This window comes from Heliangelus exortis, chromosome 6 (genome assembly GCF_036169615.1).
Source record: "Heliangelus exortis chromosome 6, bHelExo1.hap1, whole genome shotgun sequence".
In the NCBI taxonomy this organism is placed as follows: domain Eukaryota; kingdom Metazoa; phylum Chordata; class Aves; order Apodiformes; family Trochilidae; genus Heliangelus; species Heliangelus exortis.
In genome coordinates, this window is record NC_092427.1 from 27106052 (window position 1) to 27124029 (window position 17978).

Consider the following 17978-nt stretch of genomic DNA (forward strand, 5'->3'; position numbering starts at 1 on the left):
AGAATTTGTTCAAGTGGAAGCTTTGTGATCAGCAGTTAGATGCAACTACTATTCTAAACAGTGATCAGGAAGAGTACACTGCTGAAAGGAATTATGTACCTGTTGAGACAGACCTCAGCTCCAGCCTGCTGATGATACAGCTGAAGTTTGCACAGGCTTGTAGCATATGTGCTTACAGGACACCCCAATGGTATGGAAGGTCTGAAGTAGCACAGAGGAGCTTTCCACAGTAAGCTTGTAGCTGATACCAAGGAACAAAGGCTACTACCTGGAGTACAGTGGACATATTAGTTTATACAAGTATATTATCTACAACTTTCATCCTGAAAAGAATTTTTTTTAAAATATGAATCATATACAGGCAGATTTCATGGCTTATTGCTGCAACAGAAACCACTAGTGATGATCCTGTGTGCCATCAAGAAGTCTGACATTCCCTCCTGGATCTTTTCCTCTTGAGAGGAGCCCTTTTGTGGACCTGTGCAACACAGAGCTGAGCTAAAACCAGTTAAAGCAGAATTTAAGCAGGAAACAAATAGATGTGCTATTTCATCACACAAAGGATAAAATTCCAGGAATTTATTGCTGTATGTATGCGTTATCCATTAATTTGTCTTACAGTAGTAATGAAGTGCCAAATTGTGTGCTACATTTAACATTTCCTGTATTCCCTCCAAATGCCATTTTACAGTGGGTGTATGAAACAACGCAGCAGCAGTCACAAAACATGGCTTGAGCATCTCTCAAGAGCTTAAAAAATAAAGATTTGTGTACAAGCTGAATAACAAGATGTCTGTTAATAGGTCACTCAGCAACTTTAACAGAAATATCCTCAGGTGGAAATTTTTCAGAGTTAAAAACATTCTCATCCCCACTGTAGTAACAAGATGCTTGCAAAGAACAAGAACTATGGTACGTAAATGTCACACGCAAGAACCGCTTCATTTCTATCAGAAGCAAAAATTGCTAATTATAAGCAAGGACTGGCCTAGCAGGCTAAGGCTGTCAGCCTATATTAAAAACATAAACCTCCAAGTTTGGCAGTGGAATTCTATTTACCACCTTGACAGGTTTCTTTTGGTTACGCACAAGTACTCTTCCTCCCCTCCCACCACACACTCTCTATAAATCCCCCTTTCTTTTTGTTATACCTCCATATTATTTACAGGACTCCTAAAGATTAAGTACAAACTAGTATGAAATTAATGATAGCTTGCTCTTCAAATATGTATCCCATGGCTAAATAAATACCGAGCCAATTCAACAGAGTGATCTGGAGTTATGATTCAGAAACTTGAGTATCTGTGACTCCAGATGCTTTCTCATTAACTGTAGAGGATTCACTTGATCTGTCAACAATAGTTGCCTTAGAACCTGGGGTAGTGCTATCCAAGGGGAGCAGAGAGGTCTGTTCTACATTTGCAGTAGTGCCAGGTTTGACGGGAAGGCTTCCAGCCTGAGTAACGGAGGGAAGCAAATCTGTAGGGACTGTAGATGCATCTGTGACCAAAGGAAGTACAGGACCACATTTGGGTGGCATTGATAGAGGTGTCATTCCCATTAGATTCAGAGGTGGCAAGGCGGGAAGGGGTGGCAAACCTAAAGACAAAGAAAAAAAAAAAAATGGCAGTGAGCTGCTGTGTACCACAGACAGATCTGCAGAGAGTCACTGTTCACGTAAAATTTTTTTCCTTCTCTCATCTATTTACTCTTGGAGAGAAGGAAGCTTCTTGAGTTGAGTGTGTGATAGATGTGCAGCACTGACTCAGCAGGCTAGCTCCAAGACTGAACAGAACTGAACACTGAGAATCAACTCAGGTTTGCTTCTACCTCCCCAGAGGACTATTTAATGCATTAATACTGATGATTTTTCTGGCATTGACTGAAACTGCCAGAAACAAGAACAAGAACCTTATTCCATGTAAGCTTCCAATTTCTTTTTGTTTGCTCCTCACATACCTTCAGCATTTTGTTTTTTTTTTTCAAAACCATAAATCTAGTATTAGTTCATACTTTTGGCATTCAATCAGGGTGCTTTGATCTCCTCATCTAGCATACAAGGAGACACCTCATATTGTCTTCTACCCATATAACTATATACTTTCATTCTTGGAAAAAACTCCTTTGAGATCATAAATCAGGTCATGTAAGATGAAACAACTACATACAGGCACAAGCTTAGGATTAGTTTTATTCCTTGACAGTAGTGCCTACATTAGGTAGGCTACTACCATCTCAAGCAAATATTTATCTTCTTCAGGATATCCACCAGATGGCTCCAATTGAGAGTGCTGAGGACTGTCAAGGAGAAACTCACTGTTACAGTGTTTCAGAAGAACATACCAGGCTGTATGATTTCTGGAACCACCTGTGATGCGGGTAAATTAAGTTTGGACAGATCCATCAGGTTGGGAAGCCCTGCTGGTAATGGCATCAAACCTAAGAGAAGAGTGAAAAAGTTACAGCTAAGAACTTCAAATCTTTTTTTTCCTAATTGTTTCTGAAATGCCACTGGTCATTTTAAGCTATTTTATATGCTTTACATATTGATCACCATTTTTACATATAAGAATACCAGCTCCCTTGAGAGTTTCAGCTTTGAAGTTGCACAGTGAAAACAGACAGCTATTGCAGGAAGTCCAGGCTAGCAAAAACATAATCCCAACCTTTCATATTTTTAGAATGTTATTTCAAGGAATCAGTTTGTGTTCTGAGTTCAGCTCTTAACAAAGGTAGTTATTTCACCACAGGACTGCACCGAAAGCCTCTATTCCTAATTTGAATGGCAGAAGGCAGGATTAAAGATATATTCCTGATCTCTAATATGAGTTACTCTACTCCTAGTGTTTCCTACTCAGCTAGCAATTACAGCTAGACACAACAACATAAAGAAAAGGCAAGAAGAAGTAACTTTCAGAGTCAGGAAGGAATGAAAATATAAGAGAAACATAAAGAACACAACATGTGCTCTTCCATCATTGTGCTTGCTACGGAACACCTTTCTGATCCTGAATTTCCAGTCTTAAAAAAGCTGCATTTTTGGGACAAGGACTATTTCTACTTTGTGTTTAGCTCAGAGAAGGTTAATTCTGAGATAAGCTGTTGATACTACAATAATAAGACAGAGGGAAGTCTTAAAGCAAGATCACTATACAGAGATTTTATTTAATCAAAACTACCTTCACCTATCTGTGAATTCATCAGCCACAAAGGCTGACACAATCAGAGCTTTCAGCTCAGCTACAAGCAACTTCAGTTTGAACTTTTAAAATCTGAAAAAAGCTAAACTTCACAAAAATTCACTCCAATTTTAAAGCTTACAATTTCACTAGTATGGCCAGGAAAACTGCAAGAAATATTCATAGAATCATAGAATCATAGAATCATAGAATTAGCTGGGTTGGAAGGGACCTCAGAGATCATCAAGTCCAACCCAATATTCTAATAGCTTTCAAAAAAGCAACGATACTGTTCAGAGAACAGGATGAAAGGAAAATGCATATTTGCAGATTTTGGAGAAGAGGTGGATAGGGAGCTAGGGAAGGAGAGAACATTAACAGAAGCTGAACTTCTTAGGAATTCATTATTTTACCTAAGCAGTACCAGATAAAGTCCTCTGCTCCTGTATGCACACATTTAGCTACTACACACTTTTTTTACTACCCACTTTTTCTATGTCAGTAAGCACCTCCAAGCTTTACTTAAAATTTTTGGATGCATCTTTATCTACTCACCTCATAGCATACAAAACAAAATGCAGCTCCTTCAGTGTTTTGGAATGCATGAGGAGTCCAGTGCACCTATCACATGGCAAAATGCTATACAATCTTTATCTCACCCACCATGAAAAATTCTGGAATATTAGTGCTTGAAATGTTGATAATTATTGGGAAATAATGCACACCATGTTGTATACAGATTCTTACTGTTGTTATACCAGTTTGAATTACTAAATAACTCAGAAACAGGAATTGCAACATAACGTTCTACATTGTTAACCCTCTATTTATACTAGGAAGAATTACCAAGCTGAGTATTAAAATATTAAAAAGGAATTTACTAAGAGGGATGTTTTATGGGTGAAAGGAATGCAGAAATAGGCAAGATGTGCCTTCCCAGATCTTTCTTACATCATGACTTCCAACTGCAAAGGACAAAGGGGAAACCGTGAAGCTATTTGCAAAAGTATTTTTCAGATACAGTTCATGAAGCACGGAAAGTAACAAATGTTGCAAAAAGCACAACTAATACCTTCCTGAGAAATCCTGAATGACATCTCTATTGTGCAGGGGGCATAAAAGGTAAACCCTGTAAACCTGTAAACTTTGTTGCCAAGTCAGACCTCTGTGCTACAGGCATGTTGTGAAGGTACTCTAAAAAACATTCTGACATTGTAGAGATTGTATAGAGATTTCAACTGGAAAAGATGTATGATGTTATACCCCTCAACAGACAACTCTCTTCCCTTGCTCCCTTAAGACTTTTGTTTCAGGAATGTTTTAAGAAACTGTACCTACTCACCTGGTAATGTAGTTGCTGGGTTAACCGGTGGCATAGAGGTAAGGGACAGACTACCTTGTGGTGGTAATAATGGGACTGTTGGAACACCTGGTAGAGTATGCAGGAAAACAGCATCAATTTTAAGCATATAGCACTTCAGTTCCTTCCTCAAGGAGTAAAAATAAATAATTGCTTAAAGGAGAATTATTATTTGCCTAAGCCATAAAATGTTGAAGAAGTAAAATAATATACTAAATAATACACATTGTATTTCTGATATAAACCATCTGCAATCATTTTGTGAGCAAGTATGGCATGATTACAGTCCTACAGCCTTCTCTCTTCTTCCTTCTATTAAATTTATTGAAACATTTGTGAATGCAAAAAAGTCAGAAATGCCAGGCATTTCAGAAGTCCATTACTTCCAAACCAACCTGTGGTGAGAACACTGCTGACAGTAGTTGAGGGTAAACTAATAGAAAGTCCCAAAAGATTCTGCTCAATGCCTGCTGTCCCAGGGGGCAAGGTGGCTGAGGGATTAACTGATGACAGCTGCACCTTATTGGAAGGAACAAAAATAGGGTTACATCATTAAGGTTTGTTCCCACAAGAACCAATATAAGCAGAAAAGCAAGACAATATCATAATCCTTTTTAACTAAGTCAAAGAAGAGATGACAGCTTACCTCTGTGAAGCCATCTTTGAGGGGACTGAGAGAGGCACTCGGCAACTGTCCTGGGAGAGAAATTTTCTTTCCCTCTTCAAATGGGCGTGTAGGTATCCTATGCAAATATCCATAACCAATACCACATCCTAGGCTTTTAAAATAGGAACATACAGAAGTCAGGGAAATGGCGTTACAAGCAGGGACTCCACAGCAAGCCATGCATGAATGATTCAAGATGCCAGCAAGTTTCAAGGTAAGTTTTGTACAACTGTCCCTTCCCCCCTACAACGGAGAAATAATCACTACAAGACAACTGAAAGAACTGTAGCTTTTAGCAATAAGCATTTAGCACAAAGTAAATTTCATTATTATTTAAACCAAGCAGCTGCATCAGGTATAAAGCTTGTCATTACTTGCAGTCCTCTGTGCTGGCTACTATGCAATACCTTAAGAATATGTTACAGCCTAGTGACTACTTGAAGTCTAAGGCAGAAAGCAATTGTTGCACTTTGTGTGGTTTTGCAGGAGCTAATTTACTGTGTAAATACACCACCCCTCACCTGCTTATTGAATAAATCTGAATTTCAAGTAAATATATAATTTATTACAGCACAAATGACTTGGATATAACAACACTCTTTTCCTGTCTTTGTTGAAAATCCAAGCAAGCAGCTTTTAGTCCCCCCCTGTAACATACTGTCTCCTTACCTGCCTTCTCCACCCCAGGCAGAATTTGGAGTAATCACCACTTCCCGACAATTATCTGTGTCTGTGTTGTACACAAAAAGTTTTAATGGCTTTGCTTCATGTGTTTCAATAAGGGAAAAGAGATCTTCAGACTGTGAAAGGACAAAGATAAATGAGGGCTTTCTTCTCTTTATTTTATCACTGACATTAGAATTATCATCTTCCTGGCCCTGACTTTCTGTAACAGAACCTGGTAACTGCCACGTGTTCAGCTGTTGCAGCGTTGCCACAAGGACAGCTTTACTAAGTGCTTTGCTAGCACACCCCAGAAGAGCCATGGCACAACCCATATTTCAAATCTGCTATTTGAAATACTAATAGAGTACAAAAATTGATTCTGACCTCACGAAGATATTTAAGAGCAGATCTATTTCCAGAACTGCACTTAGGCACAAAGAAAACACTGCACAGACTCCTTCCTCTTAGCACTAACTTCCATTAGCACTGAACAGAGGCAGAACTGAGGATGATTCAGACTGCCCTGCTACAATTTTTCTAGGTTAAAAAAGGCAAAATCTTATTTTTATATACTTACCTCATTCATGACAGTATCTGCTCCTATGATATAGTCACTATGAGGTCTTAGTCCAGCTAATGCAGCAGGAGAATTTGGTTCCACTTCCTAGTTTTAAGATGGAAAGTTACAAAACTGTCAGGGCTTAGCAAAACAGTTATATGTGCAGTTAACACAAATTTTGAATCAAACAGACAAACCGGTCAAGTTTGCAACAGAATTAATAGAATAGTCACTGAACTGGTAAAACAGCAGCAATATGACAGTATCTTTTGATGTTACAAGGAAATCTTAGTATTGTACAAAATCACTGATTTAAATGCAAGATTTTACAACATACTTATGGACACAGAGTTCTAGTTCAAAAGCAATTAAGAGAAAACAGACCAATTTGGTCTTATGGTTTGTGTACCCCCTTGCAAGTTACTTTTCAGTAAAAAGATAAAAATTGTAACAGTGAGAAAAATACTTGGAAGCCCATACACACCAAAACGTGCCACACGTTTTCATTGGCCCCATCGAAGCTGCAGAAGCGAATGCTGACGCCCAGCAGGCCCTGTCCCCCCCACATGTTGCTGGGGGTCACTGGTGTTTCTCTCAGTTCCAGTGTTTTGCTGCTGTACACCAGCATTTTTACAGGCTTTTCAACATTTGCTTTCAACAGGTCCTTGAGAGTGTCATTGTCTTTATTCTGTGAGTGTTCAAACAAAAGCTTGATTAGTGTTTAACACAACAAGCACCCAGTTCTGTAGCACCACTTTTGTAATTGAAAGGCCCTACAAACACTGTGCATTACCAGAATGTGTCCCTTCAGCTACTTTAAAATAAGCTTCCCATCCCTTCCCAGTTCTGGAATACAACTCTGGCAAAAGCCTAGGATTTTTCAGTTAACAGCTCGTGCTTCCCCAACCAGAGGCTTTCTTGCATCCAGCTGGACTGGTGGAAGAGCTCACCCAAAGCTGTTCTTTTCCACTGCTATGATGGTTCTCTGCCTCACTACACCATTTCTGCCCAGCTAACAGCTATGAAAACAACTCTTTCAGTCAACTTGTTTTGACTGAAATAAGTCAAGTTCTTACACAAGTAGTTTTACAAACAGAACCAGGCAGGCACCAACAAAAGCAGCCAGTGTTGGACTGGCAGGCAGCACGATCTTCTGCTGGTGCAGATGTCTGCAGAGAGCACATCTGTCTGCATCCTTATTCTACAGATGGGTTTGGTTTTTTTTTATTATAACTATAGGGTGAAGGAAATTCATTTCTGCTGCAATTAAGCTTTCTCATTTTAAACTAAAGATAAATATTTTATATATCTTTAAATAAAACCAATGTATTGGTTTACATATAAAAAGATTCTCAACACATTGTTTATATTCAGTTATAAAATGGCAACACACTTACCAATCTTGAACCATTGATGGACACAATAAAATCAAAGAAGGGTTCCAGTCCAGCTCTGTGCCCTGGTGAGTTTTCTTGTACCTAACAAAGTTAATCAAAAGTTTAGGAAAAGTGTACAAATGCTGCTTCTTAGACTAGGATTACAACTTTATTGTGCAAACTATCGGTCTAGAAATTACTGATGTTTGTGTAGAGGGAACCACAAGTCCTCAGGTGTCGCCGATAACGAACTGGGAGCTTAGGCCCAGCTGTGCCCAATAATTAGGGCCTGCCCCAGCCGGAAATGGGCGGGGCTGAAGGGCAAAATAAAAGGCATGCTCCCAGAAGCAGAGTCAGTCAGAAGAGAAGAGATGAAGGTGCCTGAGGAGAGGGATGGCAAGAGAGCTCCGGAGAAGAGCCGTGTCCCCGAGAGAAGTGCTCGCCGCAACATCTGGTGGAGAATGCGGGCAACAACAGCAGCCGTGAATGCTGAGGTAATATAAGAAGCTCTACACGACCACGTTGGTTGTGGGAAGCTCTACAAAGCCAGGCTTAAATGCGGAAGGCGATATAAAGAGCTTCGAAATACGCAACCACGTCAGATGGAGCCACTACGGTGGTGCGGGATGCTCTAGAAAGAGCTCCAAATACGCAACCACGAGTGAAGCTCCACAAGGCCAGGCTTAAATGCTGTAGGCGGCGTGAAGAGCTCGGAGTAAAAGCCCAGCACGGCAAGACAACAGCCCGGAATGGCGAGCCAGGCAGGAGAGAAGAATGAGGCTCGAAAGGCGCAGCGAGTTGGTGCGCGGAACTCAAGCCCGAGGAGTGCGGTCCTGAAACGGAGCCCCCAGGGACACGTGATGAGGTCCTGAAACGGAGCCCCCAGGGACACGCGATAGTGCGGTCCTGAAACGGAGCCCCCAGGGACACGCGATGAGGTCCTGAAACGGAGTCTCCCAGGGACACGCGATGCGGTCCTGAAACGGAGCCCCCAGGGACACGCGACAGTGCGGTCCTGAAACGGGGCCCTAGGGACACGCGATAAGACTGGTGCGCTGAATGCTTGGAGAAGCCTCTGCATGGCCAGGCATCCCGAGGTGGCGAGTACCAGCGAAAACTGAGCTGGTGTTTTAAGAACTCATCTCCTGCTAACAGAGGCTAAAGAGCCCGAATTTTCCCTCCTCAAAAAATAGGCGAAAAAATGTTGAAAAATAATGAAATGTTTAAATGAAATGTTAAATTACTGAAAATGAAATGTTAATGAAATGTTTAAATGAAATGTTAAATTATTGAAAATGAAATGTTAAATTAATTGTAAATTATTGCTATTTTGCAACAAACAACAAAAAGGGGGGAAATGTAGAGGGAACCACAAGTCCTCAGGTGTTGCCGATAATGAACTGGGAGCTTAGGCCCAGCTGTGCCCAATAATTAGGGCCTGCCCCAGCCAGAAATGGGAGGGGCTGAAGGGCAAAATAAAAGGCATGCTCCCAGAAGCAGAGTCAGTCAGAAGAGAAGAGATGAAGACGCCTTAGGAGAGGGACGGCAAGAGAGCTCCGGAGAAGAGCCGTGTTCCCGAGAGAAGGCTCGCCGCAACAATTGTATGATTTTTAAATGTTCAAATATAATCTTTTGGACAAAAAAAAAAAAATCCCTCTAAGGAAAAACAAACAAACAAATTTTAAAAGAACCAATAACTTATACATCATTCAGGAATGACACAACAGTAACCACTCCATGACTTCCTAGGACAGTGGGACAAACACTGCTTAACATCTGCAGCAGATATAGTGTAGATATTTATTTCAATAAAGGAGATCATGGTCAAAGGACATGACAAGGTTATTAAATTTTGAAAAAGTTACTGAAAAGCAGCATCTTTCCACACAAGTGCCAGCATTAGGCCTTGCTTTTATTTTATGCTTACCAGAGGAAAAGGAGTCACACCTGTGTAAGCAGGGGATGGTATCTCATGATTAAACATCACCTGCTGACAGGGTATCTGCACAACCAGTGATTCATTTACAGACACGGCAACTTAAAAAATTGAACTGTTCCACTAAGACAAGGCACTAGATACACAGGGCTCCCAAAAGCTCAAAGTATTCTTTTAATTCCAAGTGGAGCAACTGAGAGACATTTTGCCAGTCTGTTTTTTTTACTATTACCTGTATTGCTGTCATTCAAAACATTACTCCAATATGTCCACCAGATTTTTCCTACAGCCTTTGTAGCACAGAATAACTTTCTTTATTTGTAAGCTGATTAATTTTACCCACTGCCTTTTTCTTTTACGTGCTACATTCATCTTCCAAAAAGATCTAAAAAACACTACACTTTACAGTATGGTTTATTACATTACACGTCGTTCCAGCTGACAGAACTGGTACAAATCTGCTAGTTTGTTCAATACTGGTCTGATTCTGCAGCAATTGAGTTTTCTTAATATGTCTCACCTAGGACAAAATATTCTAATATGGAAAAAACCCCAAGCTTGATAATTATTAAAACTGTCCTCTAAAAGTCTACTTATCTCTGCCCAATACATTCACAAAATCAGAGCTTGAAAAAGACTCCTATTATTTGAGGATAGCTTTCTCTAACAGATGTCAGAAACTTATAACATTAGGTTCACATAACCTAAACATTTATTAAAGAAAAATTAATCTGAAATCAGTGTTTGCAGAGTCATATCACACACATTGATTGCTGTCCAAAATTTGTAAACCAGAAAAAAAGTATAAAACTGACCATTACCCCAAAGCAATGAAAACACCATTTACAACAAATGCCATTGCAGACAAGATACCAACCATGGCAGCCTGGGAAGCCTAATTCTTTCCAAGGCAGCTGGTATTTCAGACATACAAGTCTGTGGATAAATGCCATGACTTTCTACGAGCAGAAAACAATGTGGAAAGGACTATCTGTAAATGTTGTGGAACTGCCACTGCCACAGATTGTTAAATGAAGAAAACCTCTGTCAAGGATGCTGAATGTCAGCAAAGGGCTGCACGACTCTCAGCCACACACAGTGCTGCAGGACTTCAGTCTGTCACCAAGATGACAGCACTCAGGCACTAGGACTGCTGAGCACATAGAATCCACACTGTTTCACTTTTCCTTTACTGACAAGAATAGGGAAAAGGTTTCAAGGTCAAGACACTAATTTTAATCTGCATTACTAAAACGATTTTTCAGTAAATACATAAAAGTTCCTCTTTGCTGAACACCTTTCCCAACACTATCACTCTATGTCACAGTGTATGTTGCACATTACACAAGATAACACTGCTGCTCAGCAACACCATGGGCACAAATTTAAGCCCCAAGTGAGCTCCAGCAAATGGCATAAGCATGGAAACCCTGATTTTCTGTGGCAGGTGAAGGTTTACACCACTTTTGAAAGTCAGACAGCTTATAGTAGTGACCTCACAAACTTCCAGAGGCTTAGCTTCAAGCACTGAATGAACAGACAACTGTTAAGAAGCAAAAGCTCTGAAGTTTAGCACACACACAGAAGAAATGTTTCTCAGTATTTACTTTATTACCAATAAAATGCTGAAAGAAGTGCTTTTGTGGCTCTTCCACCCATTCTGTAGTTGATAGCAATTTCATTATGTGTTGTGTGTAAGCAATTCCTGTTATGTCTGACAGACTATTTTATTTGTCAGGATTTTTAACACCATACACAGTATAACAGCATTGAATTTCCTTAGGAAACACCCAGTTTTCAAGAGAAAAAAATTCATAAGCTTTTTGTAAGAAAAGAAATCCTCTTTCAAAAGAGCATCAAATTTTATGTTAGCACAGAGAATTTAACTCAGACTTTTAAAATCTGACCCCCTTTTAAGTTATCTCTTTATGGCAACATGTTTGCATATCTACTGCAACAGACCTAAGCACGCAAGTAAGAGTTTGGGCACAGCTGTTCAGTATTTTTTAGGGAGAACAGCACAAAACACAGTAGCATACAAATCTCTTGCAGATAAAAATTCTTACATCATCTCTTAGTTGAAGAAATTGTAATTAAAACAGCCTGAACAAACTAGTTTCACATTGCTGAAGTCAGTTACACAGAATTTTGCTTCATCTGTTTTGAGGAACAAATGTGTACTGAGCAACACTGAGTCAGACAGCTACTCCAAGCAGCCACATAATTCAAGGTAAAGAAAACTTAAAGAGGATAAAAACAAACTATGGAGAAAATTTTAAGAGATAAACAGCACTGTATGCTGCCAGCTGGGAAGTACAAGTTAAAAGAAAGATTTATCAGCATCATACCTGAGTCAATGCAAAAGCAGGTATGATAAATAAAATGGATAAAAATGGATTCCCAAGAATTGTTTCCAACAAATGAGAGGTTATCAGGTCTAGCCACCAAGAGGCCAGGGCCACAAAACAGTTTGCCACTTTCTCTCCCTCTTAAAAACAAAACAGGCTACATTTCAATGTCTAGAGAGCAACAGTGCAACCCACAGCAACTTGAACTGTCAAGTATGCATGTGATGAAATTCCTTTCCTTCAACAGTGCTTGAGTCCTGGGGCATTCCTACTTCCTCTTACAAGTACACTGATAATAAAGCTCATAATGAATGCAATATTGCACTGGACATTAACAGGAACAGCCACAAATATAGAAGTAATCTGCAAAAATTACACTAGAAATTAAGGATGGTATTTCCAGCAAGTGTGCTGGCAGCCCCTAACCTCAGCTTCTGCCTGAAGCAAGCAAAGCAAGAGACTCACCAACAGTTCTGTGGAGAGGCAGCGTGTGCAGTCCAAAAGTCCCACTGTAGGAAACCTGTGACTTTCAAGTGCTCATCCCTCTCAATATGCTCATCCCTCTGGAAACTTGTACTTGGCTCCTACCATCATTCTCAACCATGTTACCTCATTTGTTTTACAGCCTTTTGACAAATATTTTTTAATTTCTCTGCCTTACTGAAACAAATTCTTCCAATAATTGAAGAGATTTTCTGACGTTTCTCTAGTTTTCCAACAAATGAAATCTTAAAGAAAACTCATAATATTTACTACAGTTTGGTGTTACCAAATACACCTGACCTTATCTGAATCAGATGTGCAACACTGACAGACTGCTGCCATTCTCCTTTTACCATTCTCATTGATATGAACAAAATACTGAGCTCAGAAAGAAATTCTACTTGAGAAGAAATGAGAAGCAAACAGCAGGACTGCTCAGCCCCAAGTTCAACCAAAGGTCAGACCCTGCAGACAGAGAACCTGTGCCAAGCCCCTCAAAGAGTGCCAGTTGAACAGATTTGTCTTTAATAAACTTCCTGCAGAATGCCCACTGCAAAACTAAAATGTGAAAAACTACAGAGGAAAATCCCAGTCACTTGTATGTCACTTGCATTTCAATATAAACACCCCAAATTACAACTCTGAAACTTCAGAGTTTTTTTCTACTCTGAATCTACACCCTCAACTACACAGAAGCACAGGTCTAATTCCTGGCACACTGGGATCATACTGCAATTTGAGATGTTTGTCCATAAAAAAATAAACAAACTGCTGATAGTTGTGGTATTTGAAGATGGTACCAAGAAGCTAATGCAGTAAAAAAAAGAATCATCAATCTGCTCAAGACAGCAGGCAGGTCCTTTCCTGCATTTAATGTAAACTATCTGAGCTATCTGCTCAGAAATCAATTTTAATGTGCACCCACAAATTACATTTACAAAGACTGGTAAGCAAACACTGCCACATTCCAGTCCATGCAAAAATATTACAACCAAAAGGTGCCTAAGTGAAAACAAAAGGTGCCAGATTTAAGCAAGATTACAAGAAAATTCAGGTAGATTATGCTTCATAAAAGAGATGCATCTCCATTTACTTCAATCAAACAGTATGAACTGATGCATCTAATATACCCAATATTCTAACTGCAGATTACTTAATGATTTTACAACTCTCAAAAGTAAAAAGTGTGTGATGTTTACTCTACGGTACATTAAAAAAAGTCTGCCACTTTTGCCAAGTTGTGAGAATGCTTTTTGAAGGGGAAAAGACAAAATGCATAATGCAAAATGCAAATGTATCAGTAACATTGGATTGTTATATATTAGTAACCTTAATAGGAAGAAACCAAGACCACCACGATTTTAGCCTATATGTAAATTTTAAGAGATGCTTGGATTTGATCAGAACATCAATGCTTGCATTGTAACAGCATTTTTTTAACACTCGAAAAATTATCTCCATTCTTTTTTTCACTGTGGTATTCTACACACCATTGCAGCTCACCACTAGCAAGTCAAACCAAGCAAGGAAGAACTAATTCACATGAGTCGAGGTCTTGTGCTCTTTCACAAGTCTAAAACGTGGGGCTGAGAGCTGCCCTGAGGAGGTCCGATGCCAATACAAACCCAGCCCAGCACGGTGCCTACAACGCGGCTGCGATGCTCTGGTTACAGCGGCAAAGCTGCTGCACCATCACCCAGGGCACCCTGTCCGGGGACACAACTCAGCTATGCTTCTGCTCACTGAACGTGAGACACATGCTACAGGACAGACTTCCAGAAGGCTGCTCACAAGACCCTTAGTGCAGCTTAGCGAAATATTGTGTTGCATACAAAACCAAAATTGTGTGGCCGCTGTGCAAACAAAACCTGTGTAATCCTGAAAACCGGCAACACGGCCTTCAGTGCGAACGCAGCACCGGCAGACGTGGTGTCTGTCACCCCTGGAACCACCGCCAAGAGGTGAAGCAGCTACAGCTCTGATCCCGATGCCACGATCAAGACACAGCCTGGCAGGCCAAGCGTGACCCAGCAAGGCACCTCAACGATTCTGCCGGTTCTCAGGCTGCGGTTTGAGGGTGCGAAGCCGCTAACAGCGCTTCCGAGACGAGGCGAAAGAGAAGGAGCGGGAGCAGCCGCCTGAGCTCCCAGAGGCTGCCCGGAAAGCAGCATCCCCGCCCCCGCACGGGCCCTGCCGGCCCGAAGCCCAGACGGCTTCTCCAGCGGGGGAAGCGGCTCGGAGCCCTCCCGGGCTGCCGCCACGGGCAGGGACAGGGCGCAGGCCACGGGCGGCTCCGCCGGGCTGAACCGAATACCCGGACAGCGGAGCCGAACCCTTCCGGCGGGGCGGCCGGGCAGCCGGCAGCGCGGACCCCGCCGCGGGTTTCACCGTTGACACGAGCCGCGGCGGAGGCCAGGCCACGGGCGCCGGGAGTCCCGGCCGCTGCCCCGGCCCGGGGAGCCCCTCGGGCCGCTGGAGCGCGGACCGGCTGAGGGAGAGGCCTAGGGGCCGCCGCCGGCCTAACTGCGCCGCGGCGCCTCCCCGCCGCCCTTACCCGCAGGACGTGGTAGCCATCGGTGCCCCCGCCGGGGATCTCGACGCTCTGCGAGGAGCCCATGGCGGCGCCGGGCGCTGCTCCCGCACAAAGCGCGGCGCCCCGGGGACGTGGCACTCGCTGCTCCCGCCCGGCTCCGGAGGGGCGGGCGGAGGCCGCGCGCGGGGCACGCCGGGAGGCCTCGGCGCAGCGCCCCCTGCCGGGCACAGCTGCCGAGAGGAGGCGGAAGCCGTACGGCGGCCGCGATGGACCACGTGTCCCCCGCTCGTCTCCGGCGCGGCCGCGCCCCCTGGCGGCAGAGGGCGGCGCTGCACGGGGCGGGGGCAGCGGGGGGGGCGGTGAGGCTGCGGACCCCGGGAGCCTGCGGGATCCCCCATCCCCGCGGGATAACCCATCCCCGCGGAGCTCCCCGGGGTCCCAGGTCACTGCGGAGCACGGGCGGACCCTGCTCCTGTCGGTGCGGGAGAGCCGCTGTCTGGGGAGGTGCATCAGCCGGCGCGGCTGAGGTGCGGGGCTGCTGCCCGGGGAGTGCCGAGAGACGGCGTGAGGGAAAACTCTGAGAGTGCGCCCCGAGTGCGGGAGGCTCCAGACAGAGCTTCTGCACTGCCGGCCTATGCCAACAGTGCCTCCTGGTTCTGGTACTAGGGGTCCGCACAGAGGTGACCTCTTGAAGGAGTGGCGGGCTCGCTGCTGATTTTCAGTGATGCAAAACCAGCGAACTGGAACACACTGTTTAAGGGTGGAAGTGTAACCAGGCACGGAATGGAAATTAAAATTACTGGAAACCATACCGCAGTTCTTTTGGACTCGTTGCCCTTTCTATCATCACGGTGTTTTACTTGGAATGAAAAGCCTCTCCATGCTGTGCTTGGGATTCCCCCCGTGCTGCCTGCAGGCATCGCTGAGCCCCTTCCCCCCCGGCTGCCTCCCTCCCTCTCCCCGGTGTTTCAGCCCGAGCACCCAGCCAGGGTTTGTCCTGCACCCTGCTCAGGCCTGGCCAGCTCTGGACTGTGGCCACACGGGTTCAGTCATGCTTGCATCCCTGCACAGTGTTTCTCCTCATCATCACAAGAAGAAATCTTGTCCAGAGGCAGCAATAGAAATTGAGATGTCAGCACGAACAAAAATGAGCTGTGTTTTACAAGAACTCCTGTGGTCTTAGCACAGTATGAAAAATTTGTTACAGTATACTGTAATGATAAGTATGAGTTCCTAGAATCATAGAATTGGCTGGGTTGGAAGGGTCCTCAGAGATCATCAAGTCCAACCCTTGATAAAGTTGATGAAGTAAGTTGATAGAGTTGATAAAGTAAGTCATATAACAAAGCTAAAAAATATACCAGCTTAAGCAAATCTCATGCTTCCACACAGAGGCCATTTAGATTCATGAGGAAAATTCCAGCTATAGTAATTTTTTTTTTCCCTTCCTATTAGAGTTCCATGACAGACAAGAACATAACAGTGCGACTCAGGAACAGCAGCTGTAGTTCACCACCCCCTATCCAAAGCTTCCTGAAGGATCCATAGCTGGTGGTAAACTACCACCCACAGTCATTCATTGTCCCTCTTCTGGGAGAGTGGCTCCTCTGTGACACCTCTCTTTGTGTTGATAGGTAAGCAGTGTTGATTTTGTGAACTGCTTGTAGGTTGTCTGTGGCCAAGAAGCAGATGCTGGCCAGATTTAGTCCTCCTGGCTGACTGGTTCTGTGATGCCTGCCCCTCCTTTCTTGAGAAAAGAATATGTAGGTTAAAACCTCCTTTAAGAAGACTTCTCTAGTGTATATTCAGTTTCATTGCCTTACTACTTACAAGGGGAAGACCCTTGCATTACTACAGCTGTGATAGGAAAAAAAAAAACAACAAACCACAACTCAAGCAACACTGCAATAGGTTTCTTCTCTCACCAGACAAGGCCCCATAAATTCTAGAGCATGTTTAGACTTCACGGTAAATTTAAGTGACAGTTTTGTTTGGTGAGTGGCTCTGGAGCTAATAAACATTTCATTTATGGCAGGCATTTCCTACTCAGAGTTTATGTTGGATCAGATATGATAATTGTTCATGTGCTTCACCAAAGACACTAAATCCTCACTTCAGTGTGTTGCATATCTCATCCTTAAAAAGTTGTATCTCAGCAGAGGTTACTATAATGACTACTACATCACAGTGAAATACACTGTAGAATACCTCTTAGAAGTATTTTACTATGTCCTTAAACATAGTAAAGATCTGAACTTTGATTTATTTGCAAAAAAAGTGACTGTTAACCCAAACTCAATACTTCTGTAGAATTAACAGTGTTTTGCCATTGAGCCTTAAAGCTGCAATTAGCCAAATTGCACATTGCTGAATTTTTGAGCCTAAATCCAGATTATTCAGTTCCCATTAAGTGGCAAAGGCAAACCACCACACACAAAGCAGAAGGTGAAGAAAGTCCCTGTCACTGGCAGCAAGACTTCTGTGGCTGAATTCTGCTCCTGTGACAACTGAGGGGTGTGTGAGGGGCTGAGGAGGCAGAAGCACCCTGGCAATCTTCAGCAGCTATTGCATCCAGTCATTTGTGAAAGGAACCACGAATTTTACCTGTTCCTACTGCCACTGAAAGAGTGAAGAGCTGCCAAAGGTGGACTACTCTTTGTGTTTCCTAAAAGTGCTAGTGGGGAAAAAAAGTCAGAGAGATTTTGCAGCTCCGTAAGTCTGCTCAGGCATTACATCCTCCCAAGAGTGGGACAGAACCATTGCATTAGTTGTAAGTTTGTTCTGTTCTCAAAGAAGAAAAAAAATATTATTTCCCTCTTCCTCAGGAGATCTGTAAAGGTTTCATGTCTGCATGTGGTAAAGCTAAAATGG

The 17978-nt window shown here is 42.8% G+C and overlaps 1 protein-coding gene across 1 annotated transcript; it reads right to left on the reverse strand.

Moving 5' to 3' along the window:
- Positions 1 to 564: 564 nt before the first annotated feature.
- GORASP2 (golgi reassembly stacking protein 2) lies at positions 565 to 15304 on the reverse strand. The gene is made up of 10 exons (XM_071747387.1): positions 15129 to 15304; positions 7829 to 7909; positions 6916 to 7119; positions 6450 to 6536; positions 5876 to 6006; positions 5186 to 5318; positions 4935 to 5058; positions 4522 to 4608; positions 2344 to 2439; positions 565 to 1599 (listed from the first exon to the last, which is right to left on the reverse strand). Exons 1-10 carry the CDS (start codon positions 15189 to 15191, stop codon positions 1280 to 1282), a joined length of 1326 nt encoding a protein of 441 aa, XP_071603488.1. The 5' UTR covers positions 15192 to 15304; the 3' UTR covers positions 565 to 1279.
- Between the last annotated feature and the right edge of the window lie 2674 nt (positions 15305 to 17978).